The sequence below is a fragment of the Molossus molossus genome, unplaced genomic scaffold, assembly GCF_014108415.1.
Source record: "Molossus molossus isolate mMolMol1 unplaced genomic scaffold, mMolMol1.p scaffold_m16_p_11, whole genome shotgun sequence".
Lineage (NCBI taxonomy): Eukaryota > Metazoa > Chordata > Mammalia > Chiroptera > Molossidae > Molossus > Molossus molossus.
Window position 1 is genome coordinate 77,693,278 of NW_023425346.1, and position 27,604 is coordinate 77,720,881.

Sequence of the window (27,604 nt, forward strand, 5' to 3'; positions counted from 1 at the left end):
AGATATTTGTCTTATTGTCTATTTCCCTTCTTTTAATGTAAATTCTATGAGCACTTGGACTAAAGCCTTTTTTTCACTGCTAATACCCCAGCATCAACAACAGTACTGAAGCTCTCAATGAATATTTTTTAATGCATGAATGAATATCAAAACATTTCTCAAAACCAAAAGCATAAATGGTACAAAGATATTTTTTTAAGGACTAAGAATTCATAAAGAATATTTGACAGTTATAAACTTTTATATGTCAAACAGTCCTAAAAAATACATTGTGAATTTATTAAAGTACAGTTATAGTCAGGGATTTTAATATACTTCTTTTAGATTTTTACTGTTCAAATATATATATAAAAGAACAAGGATATACAGACAGAATTTCACAATATAATTTATAAGCTTGATTTAATAAATACACATACATACACTATAGTCAGTCCTCTTTAGTCAAGGATTCTATAATTGCATATTTGCCTGCTTGCTAAAATTGAGTTGTAACCTTAAAATCAGTTCTCTCATTGGTTTTGCTGGTCATTTAGGGGCCTGTGCATGTGGGGAGTGGTGCAAGTGTTGAGTTGCCTGAGGCTGAACAAAGTGACATTCTGCCTGCATGTTTCAGCTCTCATGCTGTGAACAGTGTCCTTTTCGCAGTTTACTTAGTGCCACGTTTTTCACATTTTTGTGCCTTTTATTGGTAGTTTTGCTGTTCAAAATGGCCCCCGAGGGTAGTAGTGCTGTAGTGCTGTCTAGTGTTCTAAGCACAAACTGTGAATTGCCTTAGGGAGAAAGTACTAGGTGATAAGCTTCATTCAGTCACGAGTTACAGTGTTATTGGTCATGAATTCACTGTGAGTGAATTGACACTATTAAAAAGCTGTCTGTAAATAGAAACACACTTTTATGTAAACAAGGTTATGTATTGATTGGTTGAGGAAAATGGTTGAAGAAGCTTGCAGGAACCTAACGGTATAGTTCCCCTAGTAGGATGATTTCATCAGCCTTCGCTAATTCATTGTTCACAGCTAATAACAAAGAGAGAGAGAGAGAGAACTTTTATTCCATTATATACCACTTCTTTAATCTTACCCCAAGCCTGCCTCACCTGTTTACTTGCCCCATATCTTTGTAGCATGAGTTTGTGGTTCTGTTGTAGAATTACTGGTAGAAGGTAAAGGTAAATGTTATAAATTGTACTGTTGTAAAGTTGCTGTGTAGTTGTCGTGTTGAAAGAAGGAGCCAAATACAAAGATATATTTTCTTATTTTACCTAATGAGTCACACAGTTTAAAGTGAAAGAATAAAAAATGTACACACACATTTTTATTGATGTTTTTTAGGGAGAGAGGAAAGGAGATGGAAACATTGATATGAGAGAGAAACAACAATTGGCTGCCTCCTGCACACCCCCTACTGGGGATTGAGCCTGCAACCCTGGGCATGTGCCGGGACTAGGAATCAAACCGGGACCTCTCAGTCCATGGGACGATCCTCATTCCACTGAGCCACACTGGCCGGGCCACAAGTACTGTATATTTTTTAAAGTTAACTATTTGAAGAATTAAAAATAAAAATATAAATGCATATATCAGGAAGAAGAAGTTGATGCTGGTGAAACTAAATTCTTCATCTTTCATGGCAGGATCAGTGAAGGACTTACTGAACTATAGTGGAATTATAGTATTCCACTGCACCTGTTTGATGGAAAGAAAGTAGCAAAGGAAAAAAGGAATGAAGAATCTATGTGTAGAAATTTCTCCAAGATATATTAAGAGAAAACAAAGCAATGCGGGACAGTCTACATAATGTTATCTTTTGGATAAGAAGTGAGGAACCAAAGAATGTATATTTAATTTGCTTAGTGTAGACACAGAACCTCTAGAAAGGTAAGAAACAAACTGGAAGTAGTAGCCTATTTGCATTGCCTATTAAAATTTTTAATTAAAAACAGCTTTTTAAAGTGGTTGCCTCTGAATAGTGGGACTGGTGTGGGAGGGAGGGAGAAATTTATATTTCTGTAATGAAATTTTTCCCATGTGCCAATGTATTGCTTTTATATTTTTAACAAATGTCCCATGAGTGCAAAAAAAAAAAGTCTGTTTTGAAAGCTTCAAGTGTCTGTCAGTATGTACTTGCATGTACATGTACTGTATTTCAGAGTGTATAAATGATTATGTGATAGACTTTTGTCAAGACTTTCCCCCCTTCTGTGATCCTTTCTTCTCAATAATTTGAAACTTTAATAATTTTTTATATTGAGAAATAATATACATACTCTAAAATTGACCCGTTTATAGTGTACATTTTGGTAGTTTACAGTATATCACAAAGTTGTGCAACCGTCACCACTAATTCCAGAATATTTTTATCATCCCATGAAGAAACTTTATATACATTAGCAGCAACTCCCCATTCCCCTGCTGTTCTACGCTACACACCAGCTCCTGGCAACCACTGATCTACTTGCTGTCTGTATGGATTTGCCTCTTCTGAACATTTCATGAACGTGGAATCATACAATATGTGGCATTTTGTGTCTGGCATTTTTCACCTAGCATAATGTTTTCATGGCTTATGAATGTTGTAGTATATTTTAGTGCTTCATTCCTTTTTATGACCAAATATTCTACTGTATTGATGTATCACATTTTATTCATCAGTTGGTGGACATTTGTTTTGTTTCCATTTTTTTGATGTGAATAATGCTGCTGTGAACACTCTGGAATTAGTTTTTGTGTAGATATATGTTTTTAGTTCTCTTAGGGAGTAGAATTAAGTCACTGATACTTGACACAGCAAAGAAAAATAGACCAAATGGAACAGAAGAGAGTCCAGTAACAAACTGATCCATATATAGTAACTTGATACATGACAAAGGTGACACTACAGTGCAGTGGGGAAAGAATAGTCTTTCATAATAGATGATGTTGGATCAGTTGCTTATTTATATGGGCAAAAAAATGACTCTTACCATCATACAAAAATCAGTTCCAGGTGACTTAAAGATCTAAATATGAAAGATAAAACCATAAAGATTTAATAAGTATAATGACAATGATTTCATAAATGGGTCACAAAAGGACCATAAAGGAAAATATTTGATAACTGTAACTACATTCAAATGACACCAGAATATGAGTGAAAAGGTAAGTCATTGAGGATTCATACCCAGAATATGTAAAGAATTACTACATCAAGAAGGAAAAGACACACAATTCATGGTCAGAGTTTCAAAAGTCGCATTGTTCTAGCAGACCTATAATGAAAACTAGTAGAACCATGTTTCATTCTTCCAGCCCTGCATTCATTCTTCACAGAGGCAGTCCTTTTCCCTTACAGCTTTTTTTTTTTTTTTTTTTTTTATCCTCACCAGAGGATATTTTTCCATTTTTTGTACAGATAGAGTGGGAGGGAGTGAGAGGAAGGGAGAGAGAAAGAGAGAAACATCGACGTGAAGGGACACATCGAGTGGCTGCCACCCGCACAACCAACCAGGGCCGGGGACAAACTGCAACCGAAGTACGTGCCCTTAGCGGGAACCGAACCCGGGTCTCTCCGGACCGCAGGCCGACGCTCTAACCGCTGAGCCAAACTGGCCAGGGCCTTACAGCTTTTTTTTTTACAGGATATTTTTTTCCATCTATTTTCAGAAAATGTGAAAGGGGGGTGGGGAATATCAATGTGAGAGAAGACACACTGATTGGTTGCCTCCTACATGCATCCTGACCAGGGTCGGGGATCAAACCTGCACCCCAGGTATGTGCCCTTGACCAGGAATTGAACCTGGGACCCTTTGGTTTGCAGGCTGACACTGACCACTGAGCAGCACCAGCCAGGACTTACCTTACAGTTTTTTGTTTTATCTTTGTCTGTATTTCTAAAGATTATTATAGGTCTTGATCTTTTCTTTTTCAGTTTTAGATATTTATTAACTTCCTGTTACAGATGACAAGTTAACTCTATTAAATGATCCAGCTCTCCACCCCTATAGAAATACTCACACTTCCCTGACTTCGTCTTAATTTATATATATTTTAATTTTTGGTTCAATCATTATTTCATTGTTTATGTTACAACCATGTAAATTTTATTTACAGCTATGAGATTCCATGATTACGTTTCTTCTTTTATACAACTTGTTTGTACTAGAGTTAATAGTTAATTTATTTCTTTTGTTTTTTAGTATTCAGTGTAAGCATTCACAAATTCTCTGGTAGAGGCGTGTGAAACTCTCATTATTTTCAAATACAAATGATTTATTATTATTTTTCTTTAGATATTCCCTCCTGGAACTTTCATTGTTCTGTTCTTGTCTAGGCTAGTTGCTCTCTACTCCTAAATGCCTGTCATCCTGCAATCTCTTTTCTTTTTTTTTTTTTTTTTTTTTTTTTTTTTTTTTTTTTTTTTTGTTTTTTTTATCCTCACCCGAGGACGTTTTTCCATTTTTTGTACAGATAGAGTGGGAGGGAGAGATAGGAAGAGAGAGAGAGAGGGAAACATCGATGTGAAAGGGACACATCGAGTGGCTGCCACCCGCACGACCAACCAGGGCCGGGGACAAACTGCAACCGAGGTACATGCCCTTAGTGGGAACCGAACCCGGGTCTCTCCGGATCGCAGGCGGACGCTCTAACCGCTGAGCCAAACCGGCCAGGGCTGCAATCTCTTTTCTTGATCAGTATGGGAATTCCTTTTGTATCTGTCCTGTGTTTGAACTTTTGTTTCCTTTCTGCCATGTCTTCCTCTTTCTTGGTTTTTTATTTTGTTTTTGCAGAGAAGATTCTCTAGTAACTTCCAGATAATAGGTACATGGGGAGTCAAAATTTTGAGACCTGGCATAGTCTCCTCCTCCCACTATGGGTGAAGAATTCTAGGTTGGAAATCATTTTATCAGAATTTTTAAGGCAGTGTTGGTTCCATTGCCTTCTAACTTCCAGTGTTACTGCTGAGCAGTCCAGTGCCATTCTGATTCCTGATCCTTAGTAAGTAACCTGTTCTTCTCTGGAAGCTGTTAGGATCTTATCTTTGATCCTCAGCATGCATCTTCTTTTAATTATAATGTGCCTTGATGTGGGTCTTCCTTGAGAACCAGTATGCTTGGTTCAAAAGTGTGTCCTTCCCATTGGAAAGCCATTCTGGGAGAATTTTGGTTAATTTCAGCTCCTTGATATTCTTCTTGTTTTTTTTTTTCTGGAATTCTCATTATTTGGAACAGGACTTCTTGGACGGATTCTCTAGTTTTCTTTTTGAAAAATTTTGGGAAGATTTCTTCAATTTATCTTTGAATACATCTGATTTTTTTCTTTTTATTTAGCCATCATATTTTTAATTTTCAGGAGCCTTTTCTGATTCTTCTCTAAATGTTTCATTTTTATAGTTTGCTGTTATTAGGATATTTGTATTAGTTTTATTTTTTGTGAATTTTTTGTGGTTGTTGTTACATGAATTGTCTATATTTTGTATGGGTTTCTTTTTCTTTTTTGTTTGTATTTCTCCAGATATGTGTTGATAATTGGGTTTTGTTCATTTTTGTGCATTAGATACTGAAATGCTTATTGAAAGCTTTGTGTGAGTAGGCAGGGCTTACTGACTGGTGAATTTTGCAGTAAGATGACTTGGCTGGGTCATTTTTCTGAGGGTTTTTTATTTTTGGTATCTATAAATCTTGTCTTTTGAGATGTGAACTCTTTGCCAGGAGAGAAATTCTAAAGTCTTACCTGTGGAGTATAATTTTAGTGGCTCGCTTTCTAGAATTGAGCACAAGAAAAGGGATAAGAGTCTCTTCATATAGTGTGTCAACTTGCACGTAATACTTTTTATTTTCCTCAACGGTGCCTTATCTGTCTCAGTCCGGAGTTCTCCTGGCTCTCCATTTCCAGAGATTAAATCTAGCCTCCAGTATTTATAATAAACTAGCAGTCAGTCATATATATATATATATACACACACACATATACATACATATATTTTTGTTCTCATGTATATAATATGTTGTTTTTCTCTGGCTGCTTTCAAGAATTTTTTTCTTTTTTAAAAAATATTTAGCCCTGGCCAGTTTGGCTCAGCGGTTAGAGTGTCGGCCTGTGGTCCTGAGAGACCTGGGTTCGGTTCCCGCTAAGGGCATGTACCTCGGTTGCAGTTTGTCCCCGGCCCTGGTTGGGTTGTGTGGGTGGCAGCCCCTCGATGTGTCCCTTTCACATTGATGTTTCTTTCTCTCTCTCCCTCCCACTCTATCTGAACAAAAAAATGGAAAAATGTCTTCAGGTGAGGATAAAAAAAAATGTTTAATTAATTGATTTTTTATTGAAGTATAACTGACATATAACATATTAGTTTCAGGTGTACAGCATAATGGTTCCATATTTATATATATTGCAAAAGAATAGCATAAGTCTAGTTAACTTCCACCACTGTACATAGTTCAAATTGTTATTTCTTATGATGAGAAATTTAAAAATTTACTCTGTAAGCATCTTACAAATATACAGTACAATATTATTAACTATAGTCACCATGCTGCACATTGCATCCCCATGACTGGAAGTTTCTATCTTTTGACCCCTTTTATCTATCCCCTACTTCCCACCTTTGGCCACCACCAATTTGTTCTCTGTATCTATAAGCTCAGTTTTGTTTTTGGTTTTAGATTCTACATGTATGTGTGATCATGCAGTCTTTTTGTCTTTCTTTGTCTGACGCATTTCACTGAACATAATGCTCTCATGATCCATCCATGTTGTCACAGATAGCAAGATTTTTTTCTTTTTAATAACTGGATAATATTCCATTGTGTGTGTGTGTGTGTGTGTGTGTGTGTGTGTGTGGTATATATATACCACATCACATTTTCTTTATCCATTCATGGACACAGATTGCTTTCATGTCTTGGCTATTGTAGATGATGAATATGGGGGTGCATATATCGTGTCAAGTTAGTGTTTTTGTTTTCTTTGGATAAATGCCCAGAAGTGGAATTGCTGGATCATATGGTAGTTTTAGTTCTGATTTTTTTCAGGAACTTCCATACTGTTTTTCAGAGTAGCCACCCTAATTTATAATCCCATCAACAGTGCACAAGGGTTTCCTTTTCTCTAATTTTTGTCAATACTTGTTATTTCTTGTCTTTTTTTATAATAACCATTCTGACAGGTGATATCTCACAATAGTAAGATTTCTTTATATTTGTTTTTTTTAATCTTTTCAGTAGTTTGACTGTGATGTTACCTAGGTGTAGAACTTTCTTTTACATAAACCCTAATGGTAAGCACACACACAAAAATCTAGAACTGAAACACACAACAACAAAAAGAAGACTTAGAGGCAAAAAATCATAGAATACCACCAAACTAAAACATCACATGTAAACACAAGGGAAAAGAAACAATGGAGACTCGGAGCTACCAGAAAACAAAGGGTAAAATGGCTGTTAGGAAATAATCCTGTATCACTAATCACCCTACATATAAATGGACTGAACTCGCCAATAAAAAGGCACAGAGTAGTGATTGAATCAACAAACAAAACCCAACCATATGGTGCCTTCAGGAGACACATCTCAGCTGCAAGGGCAAATACAGACTCAAAGTGAAAGGTATCCGGGGAAAAGTGGGTGTAGTATACTTACTATATCAGACAAAATAGATTTCAAGATGAAAACGAGACAGAAGATGGACATTTAAAAATAATAAAAGGGATAGCCCTGGCCAGTTTTGCTCAGTGTCTAGAACGTCAGCCCACAGACCGAAGGATTGCAAGTTCAATGCCTGGCTCTGGTGGGGTTGTGTGGAAAGCAACCAATTGACTTCCACATCGATGTTTCTTTTTCTCTTTCTCTCACTGCCACTCTCCCTAAAAATCAGTGGAAAAATATCCTCAGGTGAGAGCGATCCCACTTCTAGGAATATACCCTAAGAAGCCAGAAACACCAACCAGAAAGAATATATGGACCCTCATGTTCATAGCAGCACTATTTATAATAGCTAAAATCTGGAAACAGCCCTAGTGTCCATCAGTAGACAAATGGATAAAAAAGCAGTGGTACATATACACAGTGGAGTACTATGCAGCTGTAAGAAAGAAAGATCTCTTATCCTTTGAGACGACATGGAGGGACCTGGAAAGTATTATCCTAAGTGAAACAAGCCAAGCAGAGAAAGACAAATACCACATGATCTCACTTATTTGTGGAATATAATGAACATAATAGTCTGAGGAACAGGGTAGACCCAGAGACGTGGAAGTAGGGTACAGACTGACAATCCCCAGAAGAGGAGATGGTGGGGGGAGGGAAGAGATAAACCACAGAACTTATATGCATGTACGCATAACCGATGGACACGGACAACAAAGCTGGGGACAGGGTGTGTGGGGGGGTGTCGATGGGGGGAAATATATATATATATATATACACACACACACACACACACATACATACATACATGCTTTGGTGGGGGGGAATATCCTCAGGTGAGGATTAACCAAAAAGGGTAAAGATCAAGACTTAACACTTATCAGCATTAAAATATATAAAGCAACTACTAACAGAACTAAAGAGAGAAACTAACAGAAACACAATTATTGTAGGGGATCTAAATACCCCATTCACAGCTATGGGTAGATCATCAAAATAGAAAATCAGTAAGGCCTTAAATGACACATTAGACTAAATGGATATAATAGACATTTATAGAGCCTTTCATCCCAGAACACTGGGTTATATATTCTTCTCTAGTATACATGGAACCTTCTCATGGATAGATCATATATGTTGGGATACAAAACTAGCCTCAACAAATTTAAGAAGAAATTATATTAAGCATATTCTCTGACCACAGTGCTTTGAAATTGGAAATCATCTGCAAAAAAGAAAGCAGGAAAAACACACAGGCTATTAAACAATGACTAGGTCAAAGAAGAAATTTAAAAACATCAAAAGATACATAGAGACAAATGAGAATGACAGTATGACACATCAAAACTTTTGGAATGCAGTAAAAGTGGTAATAAGACGGAAGTTTATATTACAGGCCTATCTCAAGAAATAAGAAAAATATCAAATAACCTAATGTTTTATCTTAACTAGAAAAGAAGAACAAACAAAGCCCAAAGTCAGTAGAAAGAAGGAAATAATAAAAATTAGAGCAAAATTAAACAACATAGGAAACAAAAGTATAATAGAATAAGTTAATGCAACAAAATTGGTTCTTTGAGAAGAGTAATAGGTATGGTTTTCTTTGTACTTATTCTGCTTGGAGAAATCTTAAACTGCTTTGAATCTGTAAATTTACATCTTCCACCAAATTTTGGAATTTTCTGGTTATTTTTCAGATCCTTTTTCTGCTTTTCTCTCCTTCTGTGACTCCACATACATGCATAATGTCCAACAACTATTTTTCTCTTTAGTTTGAATGATACCTTTTGATCTTCAGTACTTTATCCATTCTTATGTCAAGCACATCCATTGAATTTAATTTAGAAAGTGAATTTTTTAGTTTGGGAATTTTCACTTGGCTCTTTTTTATTTTTTTCTGCTGAAATTTCCAGTTTGTTCATCTATCACAATTATATTTTCCTTTGTCATCTTGAGCATACTTACAGTAGCTATTTTTAGATCTTTGCTAATTCTAATATCTGAGTTACCTTGTGGTTTGGTCTCTGTTGATTGTCTTTTCTCTTGAGTATGGGTCACATTTCCTACAATATAGTGGCATTGGGATTTGGTGTAGTTCTTCAGTTGAGTGTTGATTTTTTTGTTATTATTTGTAGTAGGAAAGAATTAAGTTGGCTAGACTGAAATCTAAACTGTCTCTCCCTACAGGGATGGCAGCTAATATCTCTGTTCAGTTGTTTTATTTAGCCTTATCGGGACTGCTTAGAGTCTGTTCCACTTTTGCATAGATCAGTGAGTGACCAGCCAGAGATATAGATAGAAGTAGTATGCAGAATTAGTAACTGTCTTTTTGGTGCTTTATTTTCCAGCATATGCCTTATTTCCAGCTGCTGTGGTAGCTCCAAAATGGTTTTCAAGCTATACTTGTTGATCCAAGTTTTAGCTGCTTGTGCAGCTCACACTAGGGGCCTTCCCTCTGGCAAAAGCTGTAAAAACAGGAAACTCACCTAGTTCGGTTTCCTTCTTCCAAATGTTGTCTCCTATCCAGATTCTGCCTACTTTTGGTTGCTCAAGTGCTTTCAGGTAGTTGTCATCTCTTTATTTTTCCAAAATTCATAGTTGTCTGTGGGAATACTGGTCTGATAAGAGGTATTCTGTTATTACTCATGGTAGAAGCTGTATTTTTAAATTATTTGTTTCAAAAGGTAAAAAAATCTCATAAATTTATATTGATACTTCCAGTTCAAATCAGAGATACAAAGTTTTTATTTATATCTGCATTTCTTCTAAATCAAGAATTGTAGTTCTCAAGGACATTAAGCAGATAATAGAATTAGAATACCACATAATTATTTACTTCTTTCCACATACACAGCATTGTGCTATCACAGTGACCAAAGTGATTACTTGAAAACAGAAACTTTTCACTTGTGCTTTCCATCAGATTCCATCCCCCACTTTTTAAAATAGTGCATTATTAACAACTCTGCATACATTTAACCATTAAATTTTATAGTTTTGTCCTTGTATTTCTCATTTAACCTTTATCAATAAGTAATATTATTGACTGCATCAATTCTTAGGTGGAAACTTCATTTTGGTTGTCTGAAGCTTGTTTGGGTTCTTTTGGACAGGTAATGGGAGCAGCATTTTCCGATTTCTGGCAATTTCATAAAGTTATCTATACCTTCTATATGTTAAAGTCAATTTTACTGGATGTAAAACACTTCATATTTTATTGAGTATCTTAGTATGTTGCTTCATTTTCTTCTGGCATAAAACGTTGCCTTTGAAAAATTTGTTATTCTTAGGTACATACTGTGTTCTTTTTTTTTTTTATTTTGGTTTTTGGTTTTTTTATCCTCACCCGAGGACATTTTTTGATATTTTGTTCAGATAGAGTGGGGGAGAGAGAGAGAGAGAAACATCGACGTGAAAGTGACACATTGAGTGGTTGCCACCCACACAACCCAACCAGGGCTGGGGACAAACTGCAACCAAAGTATGCGCCCTTAGCGGGAACCGAACCCGGGTCTCTCCGGACCACAGGCCAACGCTCTAACCGCTGAGCCAAACCGGCCAGGGCCATACTGTGTTCTTTCAGGCAGTAGTTTCAATTTCTAAAAATTTTTGATTTCCGGTCAAGATGGTGACGTAGGTAAACGCGGTATCGCGTCCTCCCACAACCACATCAAAGTTACAACTAAACTACAGAACAACCATCATCCAAAACTGCCTGAAATCAAGCTGAATGGAAGTCCTACAACTACGGAATTGAAGAAGCAGCCACATCCAGACTGGTAGGAGGGGCGGAGGCGGAGGGGCTGGTCCCACACTCACATGTGGTGGATAAAAATCAGGAGGACACCTCAGCTTGGAAGGTCCTCCCTGAGGACTGAGGGGTCCTCGTCCCACACCAGGTGCCCTGCTCAGTGTTCCAGTGCCAAGAAGAGAATCCCCATAACTTCTGGCTGGAAAAACCAGCGGGAACTGAGGCTCAGGGAGGCTGAGGTGGCTGGAGTCCCCGGCAGCTCCTCTTAAAGGGCCTGTGCACGGACTTATCGTACTCACTCCCTCTAAGCTTGGAGGGGAGGCAGCTCGAGGGGCACCAGAGACATACAGGGAAGAACTAAGCTGTCTGGCACTGGAGCCAGGGCTGGAGAGGGGGCTTTCTCCAGGACAGAGGTGCTGTCAGAGGCCTTTGTTCCTTTGGTGAGCCCTTCCCTGGGGCGGCAGACAGCCTCCATATCTGGGACTCCAGCAACCTGGCTCATACTGGTAGCCCCGCCCTGGTGATTCCCTGAGGCCCTGCCCCACCCAACTTTCAGGCCCACCCAAGCTGTTGCCAGTTGCTTCACCATAGGATTGGCCTGTCTTGGATCCTGCTTCAGGTTTTCCTAAATTCTTTCAAACAAGTAGCATCTGGTCTCAGCTAGCCCCATACCTCTCGTTAAGTAATACACAGAAACAAACACAGGGAGGCAGCCAAAATGAGGAGACAAAGAAACAGGTCCCAAATGAAAGAACAGAACAAAACCCCAGGAAAGGAACTAAGTGAAATGGAGATAAGCAACCCAACAGATGCTGAGTTCAAAATACTGCTTATAAGGATGCTCAATGAACTTAGAACCTCAGCAAACTTAGTGAGGGCCTCAAGAGCATAAAAAAGGAGCAGTCAGAAATGAAGGAGGCACAGTCAGAAATGAAGGAGGAACTAACTGAAATAAAGAATAATTTACACAATTTCAATAGTAGAGTAGGTAAAGCCAAGAAGCAAACCATCAATTTGGAATATAAGGAAGCAAAAAACACCCATTCAGAACAGCAAAAAGAAAAAAGAATCCAAAAAAAACGAGGATAGTGTATGGAGCCTCTGGGACAACTTTAAGCGTGCCAACATTCGCATCTTGGGGGTGCCAGAAGGAGAAGAGAGAGAACAAGAAATCGAAAATCTATTTGAAACAATAATGGCAGAAAGCTTAGACTCTAACTTGGTGAAGGAAAGAGACATACAAGTCCAGGAAGCACAGAGAGTCCCAAACAAGATGAACCCCAAGGGGCCCACCCCAAACACATCATCATCAAAATGCAAAAGGTTCAAGACAGAGAATCTTAAAAGCAGCAAGAGGAAAGTAGTTACCTACAAGGGAGTTCCCATAAGACTGCTGATTTCTCAAAAGAAACTTTGCAGGCCAGAAGGGAGTGGCAAGAAATATTCAGAGTGATGAAAAGCAAGAATCTACAACCAAGATTACTCTATCCTGCAAAGTTGTCATTTAGAATTGATGGCCATATAAAGACTTTCCCAGACAAGAAAAAGTTAAAGGAATTCACCACCACCAAACCGTTATTATATGAAATGATGAATGGTCTTTTTGAAGAAAAAGATAAAATATATGAACAAACAAAATGGCAATGAGTACATATCTATCAACAGTTGAATCTACAAACAAAATGAACAGGCAGAACAGAAGCATTCTCATAGAGAGAAATTTTGTTGGTTGCCAGATGGGAGGGGGAGTTAGGGGAATGGGTGAAAAGGTGAAGGATTTAAGAAGTACAGATTGGTTGTTAGACTGATGAACCTCAAAGGGAAGGGGGTTGGGGGGTGGGAAGATATAAACCAAAGAACTTATATGCATAATCAGTGGACACAGACAACAGTGTGGGAAAAGGCGGGAGGGATTGGGAGTGGGGAGGAGGGGGTCAATGGGGGAAAAATGAGGAACATCGTAATACATTCAACAATAAAGATAAAAATTTTTTTCAAAGATTTGTTGAACTATAAGTTTCTTCTGTTTTTCTTCTGGTAGTGCTCTTTACAGACTTCTGTTATCTGAATGTTGGATCTTTGTTGCTTCAATAGTTGTTGCTTTCTCTCATTCTCTTTATCTCTTCATTTCTTTTTATTTCAAAAGTATTTCTTCTTTATACCTTCTAGTTTTTTTAAAGCATTATCTGTTGTATGTATTTTCTTTTGGTTTCATTCAGGCTTAATCTTCATTACAAACCTTTTTTTTTTTTTTAAATTTCTGATGCTTTCCTGAGTTCTGTTACATTATTTCTGAGTTTTTTGAAATCTGATTTATGCTGTTCTTTTTCACATCTTTTATAATGTCTTTTAGCTCCTTTTGAAAAACTAGGTTACAGTTTTCACCTATTTTGTGAAATGTGTGTTTCTGGTATGCTTTTATTATCAAGATATTATTCTGTATCTTACTCTTTTTTTTTTTTTCTTACAATAACTTCATGGGATGACCTACATCATCATATTCTGTTGTTTACCTTTTTGTGTGTTTAGAATGGTTTGTCTTGTAGAGCTCCCTCTGCTGTTGTTTTTGGGCACTCTTCAAAAGTATGGTGTTAGCTTTCTGAGATGTCTAGGCTTTCTGAGATTTCTAGGCTTTGCTCCCTTCACCACTTTTATTTTTATATACTTTTGTTTTTTTTATCTTCATTGTACCTGTTGTGCCTTATTTTGTTTCCATACCCAGTAGTTTATCCTTATTGTGATACCCTTCATGAAGGATTAGTTTCAAAAAGTTCATAGGGGCTAAATTGTTCTTGTTTCTTCAGACTTCAGCATGGACCCCTTGCCCTTAGTCACTATTGGAAAGGGCAGAAACCCTTCCAGTTATAGCTTCTGTACTCGAATTGACTTACTGGTGAAAGCATTTGCTGTTTTGGGAGTCTCTGTTGTCAAACCTGTCAGACACCCTATTTCCTTCTGCTTCCTCTCATGGAGGTCCTGTGACTGTTGATCTGTTCTCATCTGCTATTTTGGGAAGATTCCTAGTCACCCAGTTTTTTTGCATTTATCTTCAGATAGAATGGAAGGGAGAGTGGAAGAGAGAGAGAGAAACATCGATGTGAGAGAGACACATCGACTGGTTGCCACCCACACGACTCCAACCGGGGCCGGGGACAAAGTGCAACAGAGGTACATGCCCTCAGCACGAGCCGAACCCGGGACTCTCCGGTCCGTGGGCCAACGCTCTAACCACTGAGCCAAACTGGCCAGGGCCTTAGTCACCCAGTTTTGATGTAAATTTTGTGTGTGGGTTTGGGGTTTATATTTTTATATGGAGTTTTAGGGATGATAAAAAAGCTAGTACTTTCATTGTCCCTGAATCTTTATAATTTATCACTTCCTAATTGCTATTTATGGTGGTCTTTGTTTCAAGTTTGATCATCTTGCTCTAATTAGATTATAACTTCCTCTAAACAGTGCTTAAATCTTAATTAGTATGAGTGCTGTTTGTGTTAAAAACAGCCTTTACCATGTCCGTCATAGTACTGGACATGTATGTAATAGCTCAGAGTCATCAGTTTGGAAATTAGTCTAATGGTAATTATAGTCCAACTTGCAACCTTTTATTAGTAAGGTTAACAGCTGCTCTTACAAATTGAAGGGAAACAGGGATATCATTTGGCCTGCCTACACATGAAGTTTATTCGTGCATCATCTTTAGCATATATGCCATATCATAGCATCGGTCCAGACATTGATCTAATGTACTGTTGATGCAAACAAATCTAGAAAATAATAAGCATCATAGAAACATATTGGAAACATAGCAGATGTCATCCTGCAAAATAATAGCTCATTTCTGTGTGTCATAATTTTAAAATATTGTAAAGGAAATGTAGAAATTCTTGAGCAAAGCAATTAAAATGGTGAAGATGATAAAAATTTTATTAAAACAATAAGCCAAAAGAAAGATTGTCCAGTTTGTTAATATGGAGAGAGGCAAATGGGATATGATAGGATTTGATAAAACTGTGAAAAGAATTAAGGAACACAGCCCTGATAGGTTTGGCTCAGCAGTTAGAGTGTCGGCCCAAGGACCAAAGAGTCGTGGATTTGATTCCAGCCAAGGTCATGTACCTCAGTTGCAGTTTGTCCCCAGCCCTGGTTGGGGTCATGGGGGAGGCAGCCAATTGATGTGTCTCTCTTATATAGATGTTTCTCTCTCTCTCCCTCTCTCTTCCTCCCTCCACCCTCCCTCCCACTCTATCTGAAGATAAATGGAAAAATATCCTCGGGTGAGGATTTTTAGAAAAATAACTAAGGAACACAATATGCTTTAAATTAAAGGAAGCATTAGATTTTAGTTGTTGAATAGTAGCTTTAGGGGTCTTGTTATCCTAACAATAGCTCATTTCCTTTGCTTCTGAATTTGGTATTCTAAAAGCTCAACTAATACATCTGTTCCTAAAATACAGCAAAATTTGATTGACTTGATAAAACTTTCCAAGATATTTATAATGTTAAGAAGTTGGTATTTATTATGTTTACTTCATTGACTTCCTTGCTTAAAGAACTCATACTCGATTTTAATTTATGAATGTAGATTATTTATGTAATATGTTTCATTTAAAATTACTCCTAATGTTTACCTTTTTAAAAATCTTTTAACAGGCCTCAACAAATAATGAAAGCTCTAATCACAGTTTTGGAAGCTTGGGATCTTTAAGTGACAAAGAATCAGAGGTAAGTAACTTCATTTTTAATATGATACTATTAAAATAAAAGCTGGAATCTTCATAAAAAAATTAAATATTTTTTCTTTATTAATTGTTATGCTAAATGTTAATGCTTTTTAAGTTTTTGTAGGAGCATTTTATTCTGCCTTACGAAACACAGCATTCAGACTGAAGACTGTATTTGGCATTAGAAAGAAAGTATAGGGTCTTTGGTTATGGGGCTGAACTTATGGCATAGGTGTTCTTAATGGAAGACCATTACTAGCCATTCATAATTCTAAGAGATGAAAGTGGCTTTTGAAATACGTTGTTTCACAGTTTTCTATTATTTCTTGTTATACTTTCCTCTTAGTTTGGCTCTGAAGTAAGGGATTGTTTACTTTCTGAGATACAGATATAAGGTTTGTTTGTTTTTTCCTCTCTTTTTGAAATTTCTTGTGGAATTTCATGCTGTTGGTCTTCACTTTTGTTACTTAAAAATACCTGAAAAATCTCCTCTCCTCCCACCCACTTACTGACCCCACTGAGAAAATACATTGGAGTTTGGAAGTAGTCATTTGAGATCCATGGTATAGTTCACACTAAGCATGATATACTTGATGGCATCTTTTAAAAATGTGTATACTGGAATTTCTTTGAGTTTAAGCATAATTTGTTGATGCTGCAACTTCACTTTTTGTGGATATAGCCTATAATGTTGTCTCTTCTCAGATTATAAGAGTTCTGTCACTTACTTTTCAGTGTGTGTGTGTGTGTCTGTGTGTGTGTGTGTCTGTGTGTGTGTTTTCACTGTCAGTGTTAACTTATTTCTACTTGATCCATTTTAGTCTTTTTTCTATTTGAGTTAGTGTAGATACATCACCTTGATAATACCCAAAGGTTGTTAACACTCAATAATTCTTAGCCCTTCGGTTTTAGTGTTTAGTAGAAAGGGAATATCAAAGGTGGCATCTTTTTAAGCCTGTGTTATGGAAAGCATGTAGGACTCTCTAGGAAGACAGTTCTGTGCAGTCTGTGCAGGCACCCTGACACTCCCAAGGAGTGTGGCACGGGGCTCTCACTCACCAGGCTTTCCCTTCCGCAGAGACCACTGGCAGGCAGCTGAAAGGACTGCAAGTGACGGGACTTTATCTGCAGTAGGTTCCCTTGAGGTAAGCGTTAGTAGCCCCTATAGCACCAGATTGTCACAGTTTAGTTGTTTTTGTTTTTGTTTTTTAATACAGTTATACTGAGCCTTTAAAAATTGTAGGTTTAGATCTAGACAAAGTACATTTTTTCAAAACCTGTATCAGGAATGTTTTCACTTTATATTTCCTGGACTTTGAAATATTTCTTGACATTTCCAGATTTGGGTCTATTTAGTAATTTTACATGCCTTCTCTTTCATAAGCTTTTATGCTTTAAAGAGCAACAAAATAACTTGAGATATTTCCCTTTTCTGTTCACCAAATCTGGTGTTTTTAAATTTTTTTTTTTTTTTTTAATAACAAAACAGTAAAAAGTTAGATCACCTACAGCATATGTTTTTGTGTTCTTTATAGATGCAGTATTTGATTCCTTCAAAAGACTCAGTCTATAAGAAAATACGAATTCTATTTAAAGAATTTCAAGGATCACTTTTGGCTATATTTTTTATTTAAAATGTTTTTTTAAGACCACAGTGGCATTTACAGTGAAATAGATTTTGATTTACCATTGGATGTACTTAGCTTTATTTGTATAGACATTTTGACATTAGGGGCAGCAATAGAAAATCTTAAAAATCTTCTGACTTTTGCTGTTCTGTGTCTATATATGGAAGTTTTAGAAATTAATGGTTAAGTCAGGTGGCACAGTACTTTGGAAATGGTTACAGATTATACAGTTTCCTTAAGATTTAAGGCAGGAAAAAAACACATGTTTTTGGTCTTTCCATTATAAGAAGCTATGTGTCTGGAAAATTACTCCCAGGTTTTATTTCTATGCTACAGACCTTACTTAATGAATTCCCTTGGGGTGAAATTTCATACAACTCAAGATAACAGATGTATATTGGCCATTAAGTTAACTTATTGGGAGTAAACAGTAAATTGAAGAAATACTTATTTTTTCCCCAGCACACCTAGTAGTAGAGTTTATGTAGTATTCCATTGTCTTCTGATGTCATTTTATTCTTTTGGTAATCCATTCCCTGATCATTTCTTTTTAAAAAAGTAATTGTTTTTGTTTTTATGAACAAATAATACTAAAAGGTTTGTTTATTTATTTATTTAAAAAACAAAACAGTTCTTTCCCATCTCCCTTTCTACACCCCACTTTCTATTTTTTAGCTTTTCTTCCTGGTATTTATTTCCACATTTTATAATGTAAATAATGTGCATATTTTGCTACTATTTTGTTTCGTAAATTAGACGTTATCTATTGAGTCTCTCTTAGTGTTTGTGAAGATTCGAGCTTCCCCTACTCTCTATCCTCTTCCCCAGTATTCTTCAGATACCCAGAACCCTCCTGTTTTCTTCTATCCTTTAACTATTAAAACTGAAAAGCATCTGATATTTATTGTTAGGTTCATTGAATCTACTTCATCGGAAAATTTTCATTTCAGTTAATATATGAATTTATATATGAATTTGCCTTTTATATCTAAATATAGTTATAGACCAGAAAGGTTTTTCCTTTTGTTAATGAAATTGCCTAGTAGGTAGGAAGGTGTTGATCTTGTTTTGCGTTATTTTACATCAGTCTAGGTCTGTTCGACGGGCTCCAGTAATTTACTGTATTTTCAGTAGGCATTTATTACTTACCTGTTATCTTCTAACCTCTGTGCTAAGCACAGAGAATATAAAGATGAATAGGGTATTATCTCTGCTGTCACCAGAGATCAGTGTCATGCAGGACAGACTAGTTTATAAACAGTGTGGGCTGTTATAATAGATGTAAGCACAAGGTGCTTTGTGGTCAAAGAGCAAGAAACCTGCAATTCCACCTGCCTGCAAGTGAGAGGAGGGGAGGGAAGAGAAGAGAGGTCTTCCTTTAGAGAAGAGATGATAGTGGTTAGGCAGGCAGAGGGACTAAGCTATGCTTTTGCTTTTGCATGGAAGTTTGGCAAGTAGTTTTGTTCAAGCCATAGGGCAGTGATTCTCAACCCCAGCTGGACTTGAGATCCCCTGAGGAGCTTAGAAAAAAGACCATACTGCAAAGGTGATTCAGCTGGTTTGCAAACTTTTGGTATAGGGAGAGTATGCAAGAAGGGTGAAAGATAGGTAGGGATGAGTGTTTGAAAACCCTTTTATTTCATAGTAAGGAATTTGAGCTTTTATCTGAGTGATGGACAGTCATTGAAGCAGGGGCAGGAAAAGACAAAGTAGAGATGGAGGGAAGTAAAACCTAAGTTGGGAAGATTATTTACTTCAGGAATACTATTCCTTTACAAAACTTCAAACCTCCAAGGTTTAATATTAAGAGGAAAAACTTCAAGTTGGAGGGGTTCTAATTTAGTGTTCTCAAATTTGATTTTTGGATGTGTCTTCTCCTTCAGATTCTCTAACTGTGGTTACTGATGTTATCACCACCCAGGCCCAGCTTCTCAGAGTTTAATGTGCACATGAATTACCAAAGGTTCTCATTTCTGTGGGTCTGGGGTGCGGGGTTGTATTTCTCTAACAAGTTCTCAAATTCCACTAGATTTTAAAAGTAGAAACAATAGGGTTTGGTGACTAAATGAGGGTAAAGAAGGAAAGGGAAGAGCCTAGGATTATTTAAAGGTACAAGACTTTAGGTGGTAACTCAGGAAAGAAAAGGATCCAGTTAGACAGAAAGACTTAGAGGAGTTTCTACATAGATGTGCAACGATCGAGTGGTCTGAGGATTCCCGGGGGTGGGGGGTGTCCCTGAGACTCTTTCAGGGGTTCCACAAGGACAATTTTTATAATTATGCTAAGACTTTTTAAAAACAATACTAAGGCATATTTGGCTTTTTAAAACTTTCATTTTCTCCTGCATTTACAGTGAAAATTTCCAGAGGCTGTATGATGTGATAATATCATCACTGACAATTTATGAATTGTGCACTTGTGTATTCTGGTGTTTAAAACCTTTTTAGTTTTAAATTCTAAAATGGTAAATGTTGATAGTTATAAACCACATAAATAAAAGCTCTTTGGGGTCATCTACAGCTTTTAAAGAGTTTGTAGAGGAGTCCTGAAATCCAACAGTTTAAAGACTGCTATTGTAGATGAACTCATCCTGATAGTTTGTGTAACTCTAGGAAATGTGACCAGCAAGATGGTGGTTTTGGAGTACGGAGGTAGATAGATAATAGGAAGAAAAAGAGGAGAAAGTGAAGAAAATAATGAGTAGAACTAAATGTCACAGAACTCACATAAGATAATGACGGTAAAAAGTGACTAAGAATTTGTCACTTGGGCTTAGTTTTAGTAGATTAATGAGAGCAAGATACCAGATTATAGTTTGTTAAGGAAGCATTGGAAAGTGAGGAAGTGGTGACAGCAAATATTGACAGCTCTTGGCAGAATCTTGACTGTGAAGGAAGGGAGCAGGCTTGACATAGTATGTGCCAAAGCATGGGTCATAGCAGACCAGTGATGGGACAAGGAAAGTGCTGAAGAGAACGGAGAAAGTAGAACCCAAACTCAGTGCCTTTTCCTAAGGCAGTACAAATGGTGAGATCCAGACCCTGATGGGCAGGCTTAGTTGTAGGCAGAAATGACAAGGAGTAGCCTTTCTTGTGATGGATGAACTTCCAAAAGCTAATCATCTTTCTTTTACTTCACAGTGAAAATAGAGGTTACCAGCTGAAACAAAGAATCATGAATTATTGTAGATGTGAGGAGAAAGATACATGTTTTATTTTATTTGAGGCGCAGGAAACTGAGTTTGAAGGAGAAGGGTCACTCATCCCCCACCCCCCACTCCTTTTTTTGTTAATTGTCCATTGATTTTTTTTTTTTTTTTTTTTTGAGAGACAGTGGAAGGGTGGGAAGAGACCAAAAGGTGGGGGGTGAGAGAGACACATCGATTGGTTGCTTCCTGCACACACCCCAACCAGGCCAATAATTGAATCTGAGACCCAGGGACATGCCCTTGACAGGAATCAAACCCTTTGGTGTGTGGTCTGACGCTCTAACCACTGAACCACACCAGCCAGAGCACACTCATCCTTTTTTAAAAATGTTTTGGAACGTCTGAAGGAGTTAGACACATGGTCTGTGTTATTTATCTGCTAGCTAAAAATCCAGATTATTTTTTGAGGCTCAGAGAAGCAGCCCATGTTTTTTGGTTAGCAATGTTTCCCAAGTTTTAGAACCTGCCTTGATCCACCTATTTGCAGTTCTTGCAGGACCCTTCCTTGTCTAAGCACAGAGACCTCTACTTTCTTTGAATTCTGTAGAATTGCTGTTCCCTTTCTACCTTATCCCAAGATGCTAAGATAAATTATGCCTAATTTGGAATTTATAATGAATTATTAATACCACAGTCTTTCCACCTCCCTACCCTTCCTTTGGGATATTCTAGAATTTAGCTCTCTGCTTTATTTCAATTCTTACTGAGATGGGATATTTGTGCCTGAATGCATTAGATTATCTGCAGTAATGTTGGAGAAGCACCTTTAAGTCTATTAATATATGTGTGCTTGCATATAGTACACTACCGAATAATGTTCATACAGCAGACACATGTCAAATTATTCTATTTTTGCTCCAATTTACTCTTTAATATTTATCTTCTATAATACTTGTATATAACTTGAATAGAGTTGAAAATGTTTAAATATATTCTATCTCTGTTTTCCCTTCCTCCTGGGTAATTATCAATTCATTAGCCCTCTGTGGTCCTTTCCTTAGCACATTGACATTGAATTACTGTTTATTTTTTATTAAGGTGCATTTGGGGTTTTTTGAGTTATTTAGGATTAAGGATATTTTAAGTTATAAATATATATAAACTGGAACAGTTGTTGCATCTAGATATTTAAACTTAGATCCACTTTCAGAATTGTAATAATTGTAATGAAGTAATATAATAAAGATATGATGCTTGATTATCTTAATTTACCTCCACCAGTGATTAATGCATACCATTCTATGAAAGGAGATCTGATTAGTGTTCTCATTTGAATTAAGTTTTTGAAACTAGTCTTGGAAGTCACATATATTCCCCTAATTTGAGTTAAAGTTATGGTATTGAAGACACTTTGAAGCATTAATGCTTTTGTTTTGCTCTTTTTTAAAAATACTTTTTAAATGGCACATTGTGTTTTTTATTTGTATATTTTAGAAATTAAGAACACTGGGGAATTAGACCTAAAACTAACTTGGACCTGGCTTCAGAAGGGCATTATTTTCATTTCTAGAACTAGTAATATTATTTAGAGTTATTTATTAGGTTTTTAAATGTAAATTCTCCTTTTTTGAATAAGGTATTTTAAACTTACACAAATGTGTAAACTGATTAAATGGGCTGTCTTCTGTTCTTAGTAAATCGGTAGATTAGGAGAGTGATAAGAGCATTTCTGTTTTTAACCTTGCTTTTATGTACATACCATCTTGACTTTTTCCTTTTTGCCCTCTTAATAGTATTTAGCTTGAATGTTTTCTTAGTGAACACTTAGGTACCTAGGATTGATTGGAATTTATGATTCTATTAGAAAATTGAGGTAATACTGGCCTTACATTTTAGGTTTTAGATTATTAATTTCATTACATTTTACTTATATTTATATTTATATATCTGAAAAAAACCTTTTCTTTAATATCTTAGTCTGAGCACCCAGCAGGAAAGAAGAAAACTTGGAAAATGAATTTGATGTATAGTCTTAAGTATCACTGAAAGTTTCATTTTTATGCCTATTCCCCCTGAATGAATTACCTTGTTTTTTACTTTATTCTGTTTAAATCTGTTCAGCTTCTCAAGATTGTTAGACATCTAGTCATTTTTAAGAAATATTCTTTATATTCTACTGCCTATATTATTTTCTAAAATGTTTTAGCCTGATAAATGATCTTTGTGGTGTTCTATTTGATGGGTTCTGCTGCTTTTCTCTTTTACTCATCTTTCTGCTGATAGTATTTTCTCAATTCTTACTGTGTTAGGTGGCCAAACCGTAAATCTTACTAAGTATTATTATGTCATTTATTTTACTAAGACATTGTATATAACAGTGTTGCTATATACAATGTGCAATATCAATGTTGTCTTGAAGGAGAGTATTCTGTGTGTGCATCCAAAATTGTATATTTTGTAATACTAATAAATGCATTATCTCAGTGGAGGAATAAATTGGTTTTTTCCTCCGTTATTAAAACTAATAATCAGTTTTATAAATTATAGGATTTGAAAGTTCCTGTGAAAATCCTGGAATTACTTTGTGAATTTTTCTTTTATTTATAAAAGAGAAAACTATTTGATTCTACCACTATACATTAAAGGACATGTTCTTACAGGAACTGTATTCAGCTATAAGTTAGTGTGTCTTACCCTAAAATATGTTATATGACAAGGTTCACAGCAAAGGAAGTGAGTCTATTCTGGTTAAATATGCATGTCCTTAATCTCCTGGGAGGAAAGTTAGCTGGAAGCCAAAGGTGGGTATAATATTGGCTCTGTGGCTGTTTTCATAAAGGTGGAGGACTGTGTGTGTGTCAGAATCGTCTGGAAAGCTTTTTCACAGTAAAAGAACCCAGGATCCCTATTTAGAAATTCCGATAATACTCTGCGTAGATAATCATGCAGTTTCTTATAAATCATGAAACCTTGAAATAATAATTTAGTAAGCTATTTATCAAGCAGACATATAGCTGTTAAATGTCTCCCTTTATAAAAGTGCATTTTGTGTGGGCGATTGGTTGTTTATGGAGCAAGAAAGTTCTAAGCCAGTTGATGAAAACAAAATTAGAAGAAAAACATGCCAGGTCATTTTAAGAATAAAGACATACTGTCCTGGCTGGTATGGCTCAGTTGGTTGGAGTGTTATCTTGTACATGAAAAGGTCTTGAGTTTGTCTTGGGGTCATGGCACATACCTAGGTTGCTGGTTTGGTCCTGGTTGGAGCATGTATGAGAGGCAATCAATTGATGCTCCCCCCCCCCCTTCTCCCTCCCTCTCCTTTCCTCTCTCTAAAATCAGTAAACATATCCTCGAGTGAGGATTCAAAAAAATTTAATAAGAGTAAATAAATGTTTAAAAAGAATGAAGACATACTTTAAAGTGGAATTTGGTATAGTGCTTAACTATAATTGGTGGTCAGTAAATATTTCTTGGACAGGTATGTTTAACATCACTTTAGTTGTGTAGCGTAGTAGTTTTGCATCAACTACAAATGATTATGTATTCATCAAAACAAGGTCTCTAGACTTTTTACATTATTAACATTTAGGGCCAGATAATTCTTGAGGTGGGGTGGGAATGGGGTTGTCCTGAGCAATGTAGGATGTTTAGCAGCATCTCTGATTAACACATTAGATATCTGTAGCCTGCAGTTGTGGCAACCCAGAATGTGTCCATATATTCCCAAATATCCTCTGGGGGTCCAGGCAAGTCTCCTCTGGGGAACCATTAATGAAGGAGAGAAAGTAAAGTTTTAGCACATTACCTGTGGCAGTAGATTACAGCTCTATAAGTTTCAATTTCTTAGTATGGAAATAGTAGCCTAGAAAGATTAATTAATTTATCCACAGATAATAAGTCAACAGAGTTAAAATTCTAATTCAAAGTGTCTCTTATTTCAAAGTGGTACTCTCAACCAAAGTGCTGTACTATTTCTGCATAACTAAGATAGTATATGACTTATCAGTAAGATAAATTACCCTAGTTAGACTTTTGAAAAAAATATTCTTTTTTAGAAATATTTAGATTTAAAATGATTTATGGTAATCATCAACTTTGCCAATCAAAGATATGTCTGGACTAACAGCACTTCGCAAATGTTTTATCTGGTAAACACTGCTTTTAGACTGAATTTTAAGGACATTCAGTACAAGCTGACATTATGTGACAACTTGGTTTCAATATCTTATACTACAGTAGAGTTTAAAAAATATTAGATGTGTTTTTTGTTTTTGTTTTATCCTCACCTGAGGACATTCTTAATTTTTTTTCAGATAGAGTGGGAGGGAGAGAGAGTAAGAGAGAGAGAAAGAGAGAAACATCGACGTGAAAGGGACACATTGAGTGGCTGCCTCCTGCACGACCCTAATCAGAGCCAGGGACAAACTGCAACCGAGGTATGTGCCCTTAGCGGGAACCGAACCAGGGTCTCTCTGGACCGCAGGCTGACACTCTAACCGCTGAGCCAAACCGTCCAGGGCTAGATGTGTTTGTATGTCAGCAGAACATGGTGATTTACTAATTTTTTAAAAGATTAATTCTGTTTTCTAAAATAACTGAGTAACCATGACGATCAGTTGGAATTCTTATATCCTAATGAGTTTTCTGCTATATGTCACGATTTAGGTCTTTAATTCTTAATGGAAGATTATATAAAAACTTATCAATTTTACAGTTTCTCTAAAGTAGAATATGCAGGAAATACATGACATTATATATGTACATCAGCATCATTTTGGCAGTTTTTAAGAATAAAGACTCCTTTAGTCTCTTTTCAGAAATGGTTGAATTTGGAATGGGTACTCAACATGAAGTTTAAAGTTTTATAAGTGATTTTGATGTATAGTCAGCATTGAGAATCAATGCTAATAAATAAATGATAGAACAATTTCTTTTCAAAAATAAATCACCTTTTTAAAAATTGTAAGTGTGGTATTGCTATATAGAAAACAATAATGAAATACCTTTTTAAAAAAACACATCAGGTGGACAGCTTAGGTTGGTAGGCACTCTTACAGTGTTAGTGTAAGTATAGGTTGATATGCCTTTGGAAGTGCAATGTGACAGTATCTTTAAAATTTTAACCATGCTTATTCTGTGACACAGCCTTTACACTTAGGATCATCTATCCCAAAGGAATAATAGTATAAGGACTTATAGGGATTTGTGTTCAAGGAAATGCCTGTCAGGATATTAAACAGGAGCGTGTTACTCCATCATGAATGTCACAATGGGCAAAAAGTTATGCAATCACTGTTCTAAGTGTCACTATTATAAGTACTCTCAAAATGCCAACATTTCCAGAGTAAGTTATCTTGAAAATTTGTTTCTTTTCCCCCATAGCAGTTGCTCTGTGTGGCTGTTTTATTCCAATTAGATGATTTGAAAACAACTTTTACAAGATTATATGAATAGAGTAGAAAGTTCAACTTTATTTTTTTAATTTTATTGATTTTTTTTTTTTTTTTTATCCTCATCCGAGGACATTTTTCCATTTTTTGTACAGACAGAGTGGGAGGGAGAGAGAGGAAGAGAGAGAGAGGGAAACATCGATGTGAAAGGGACACATCGAATGGCTGCCACCCACACGACCAACCAGGGCCGGGGACAAACTGCAACCGAGGTACATGCCCTTAGCGGGAACCGAACCCGGGTCTCTCCGGACCGCGGGCAGACGCTCTAACCGCTGAGCCAAACCGGCCAGGGCTAATTTTATTGATTTTTTAAATATATATATATATATTCTTTTTTTTTTGATAGAGAGGAAGGGAAATAGAAACATCGATGTGAGTGAGAAACATCCACTCGTTGCCTCCTGCACACCCTCTACTGGGAATCGAGCTGGCAACCCGGGCATGTGCTCTGACCAGAACCAAACTGGGCATGGGATAATGCTCAATCCATTGAGCCACACTGGCTGGACAAAATTTTGTTTTTTAATCCTCACCTGAGGATATTTTTTCATTGCTTTTTAGATGGGGCGGGGGGTAGAAACGTCAATGTGAGAGAGAGACATTGATTAGTTGCTTCCTGCATGACACCCACAGGGACTGGGAATCAAACGTGTGGCCTTTCGATCCACTGAGCCAAACCAGCCAGGGCATATTTTAATTTTATGGTTTATACAATTTGACAAAGCCTTAAAGGGAAAGTCAGAGAAGGAAAATGCCCATAGTTACTGCTACTTATATGATAAGAAAAGGGCAAACAATATTGCATTTCATCAGTGTTGAAGACTTAGTACATGTGCTCCTTTTAAATATATATGAATGCAATTAAAATGGGATCAGATGTCTGGCCAGTGTGGCTCAGTGGTTGAGCATCAACCCATATACCAAGAGGTCACCAGTTCAATTCCCAGACAGGTCACATGCCCAGGCTGTGGACCCAATCTCCATTGGGGGCATGCAAGAGAAGGCCAGTTGATATTCTCGCTCATTGATGCTTCTCTCTCTCTCTCCCTCTTCCTTCCTCTCCCTCTAAATCAATAAAGAAAAAAAATAAATAAATGAAAAGGACCAGATGATAGGAGCTTAAAAAGTCAGATTGTGAGGATGGAAAGTTAGGCAGTTTTTAAAAATTAAGAATAAGATTGTTTTAGTACTATATTTATTTCCCTTATGTACTGATATGGTTGTGGATGCTGTATATTTGTGAAGGGAGCAGAAATCTTTCAGGCTTTTAAAAATA

At 36.6% G+C, this 27,604-nt stretch overlaps 1 protein-coding gene across 8 annotated transcripts in view; it reads left to right on the forward strand.

Annotated features, from left to right (window-relative positions):
* The window catches only part of TLK1 (tousled like kinase 1), a 148,494-nt gene that overhangs the window by 56,683 nt on the left and 64,207 nt on the right, over window positions 1-27,604 (forward strand). For 5 of the 8 annotated variants that reach the window (XM_036255014.1, XM_036255016.1, XM_036255015.1 and 2 more), the window contains exon 3: window positions 16,026-16,097. In XM_036255014.1, coding sequence (XP_036110907.1) covers window positions 16,026-16,097 — 72 coding nt within the window. Of the gene's footprint in view, window positions 1-1,636; window positions 1,881-16,025; window positions 16,098-17,174; window positions 17,242-27,604 lie in introns of all 8 variants that reach the window. The other 3 variants (XM_036255019.1, XM_036255021.1, XM_036255020.1) reach the window with 3 other exon arrangements.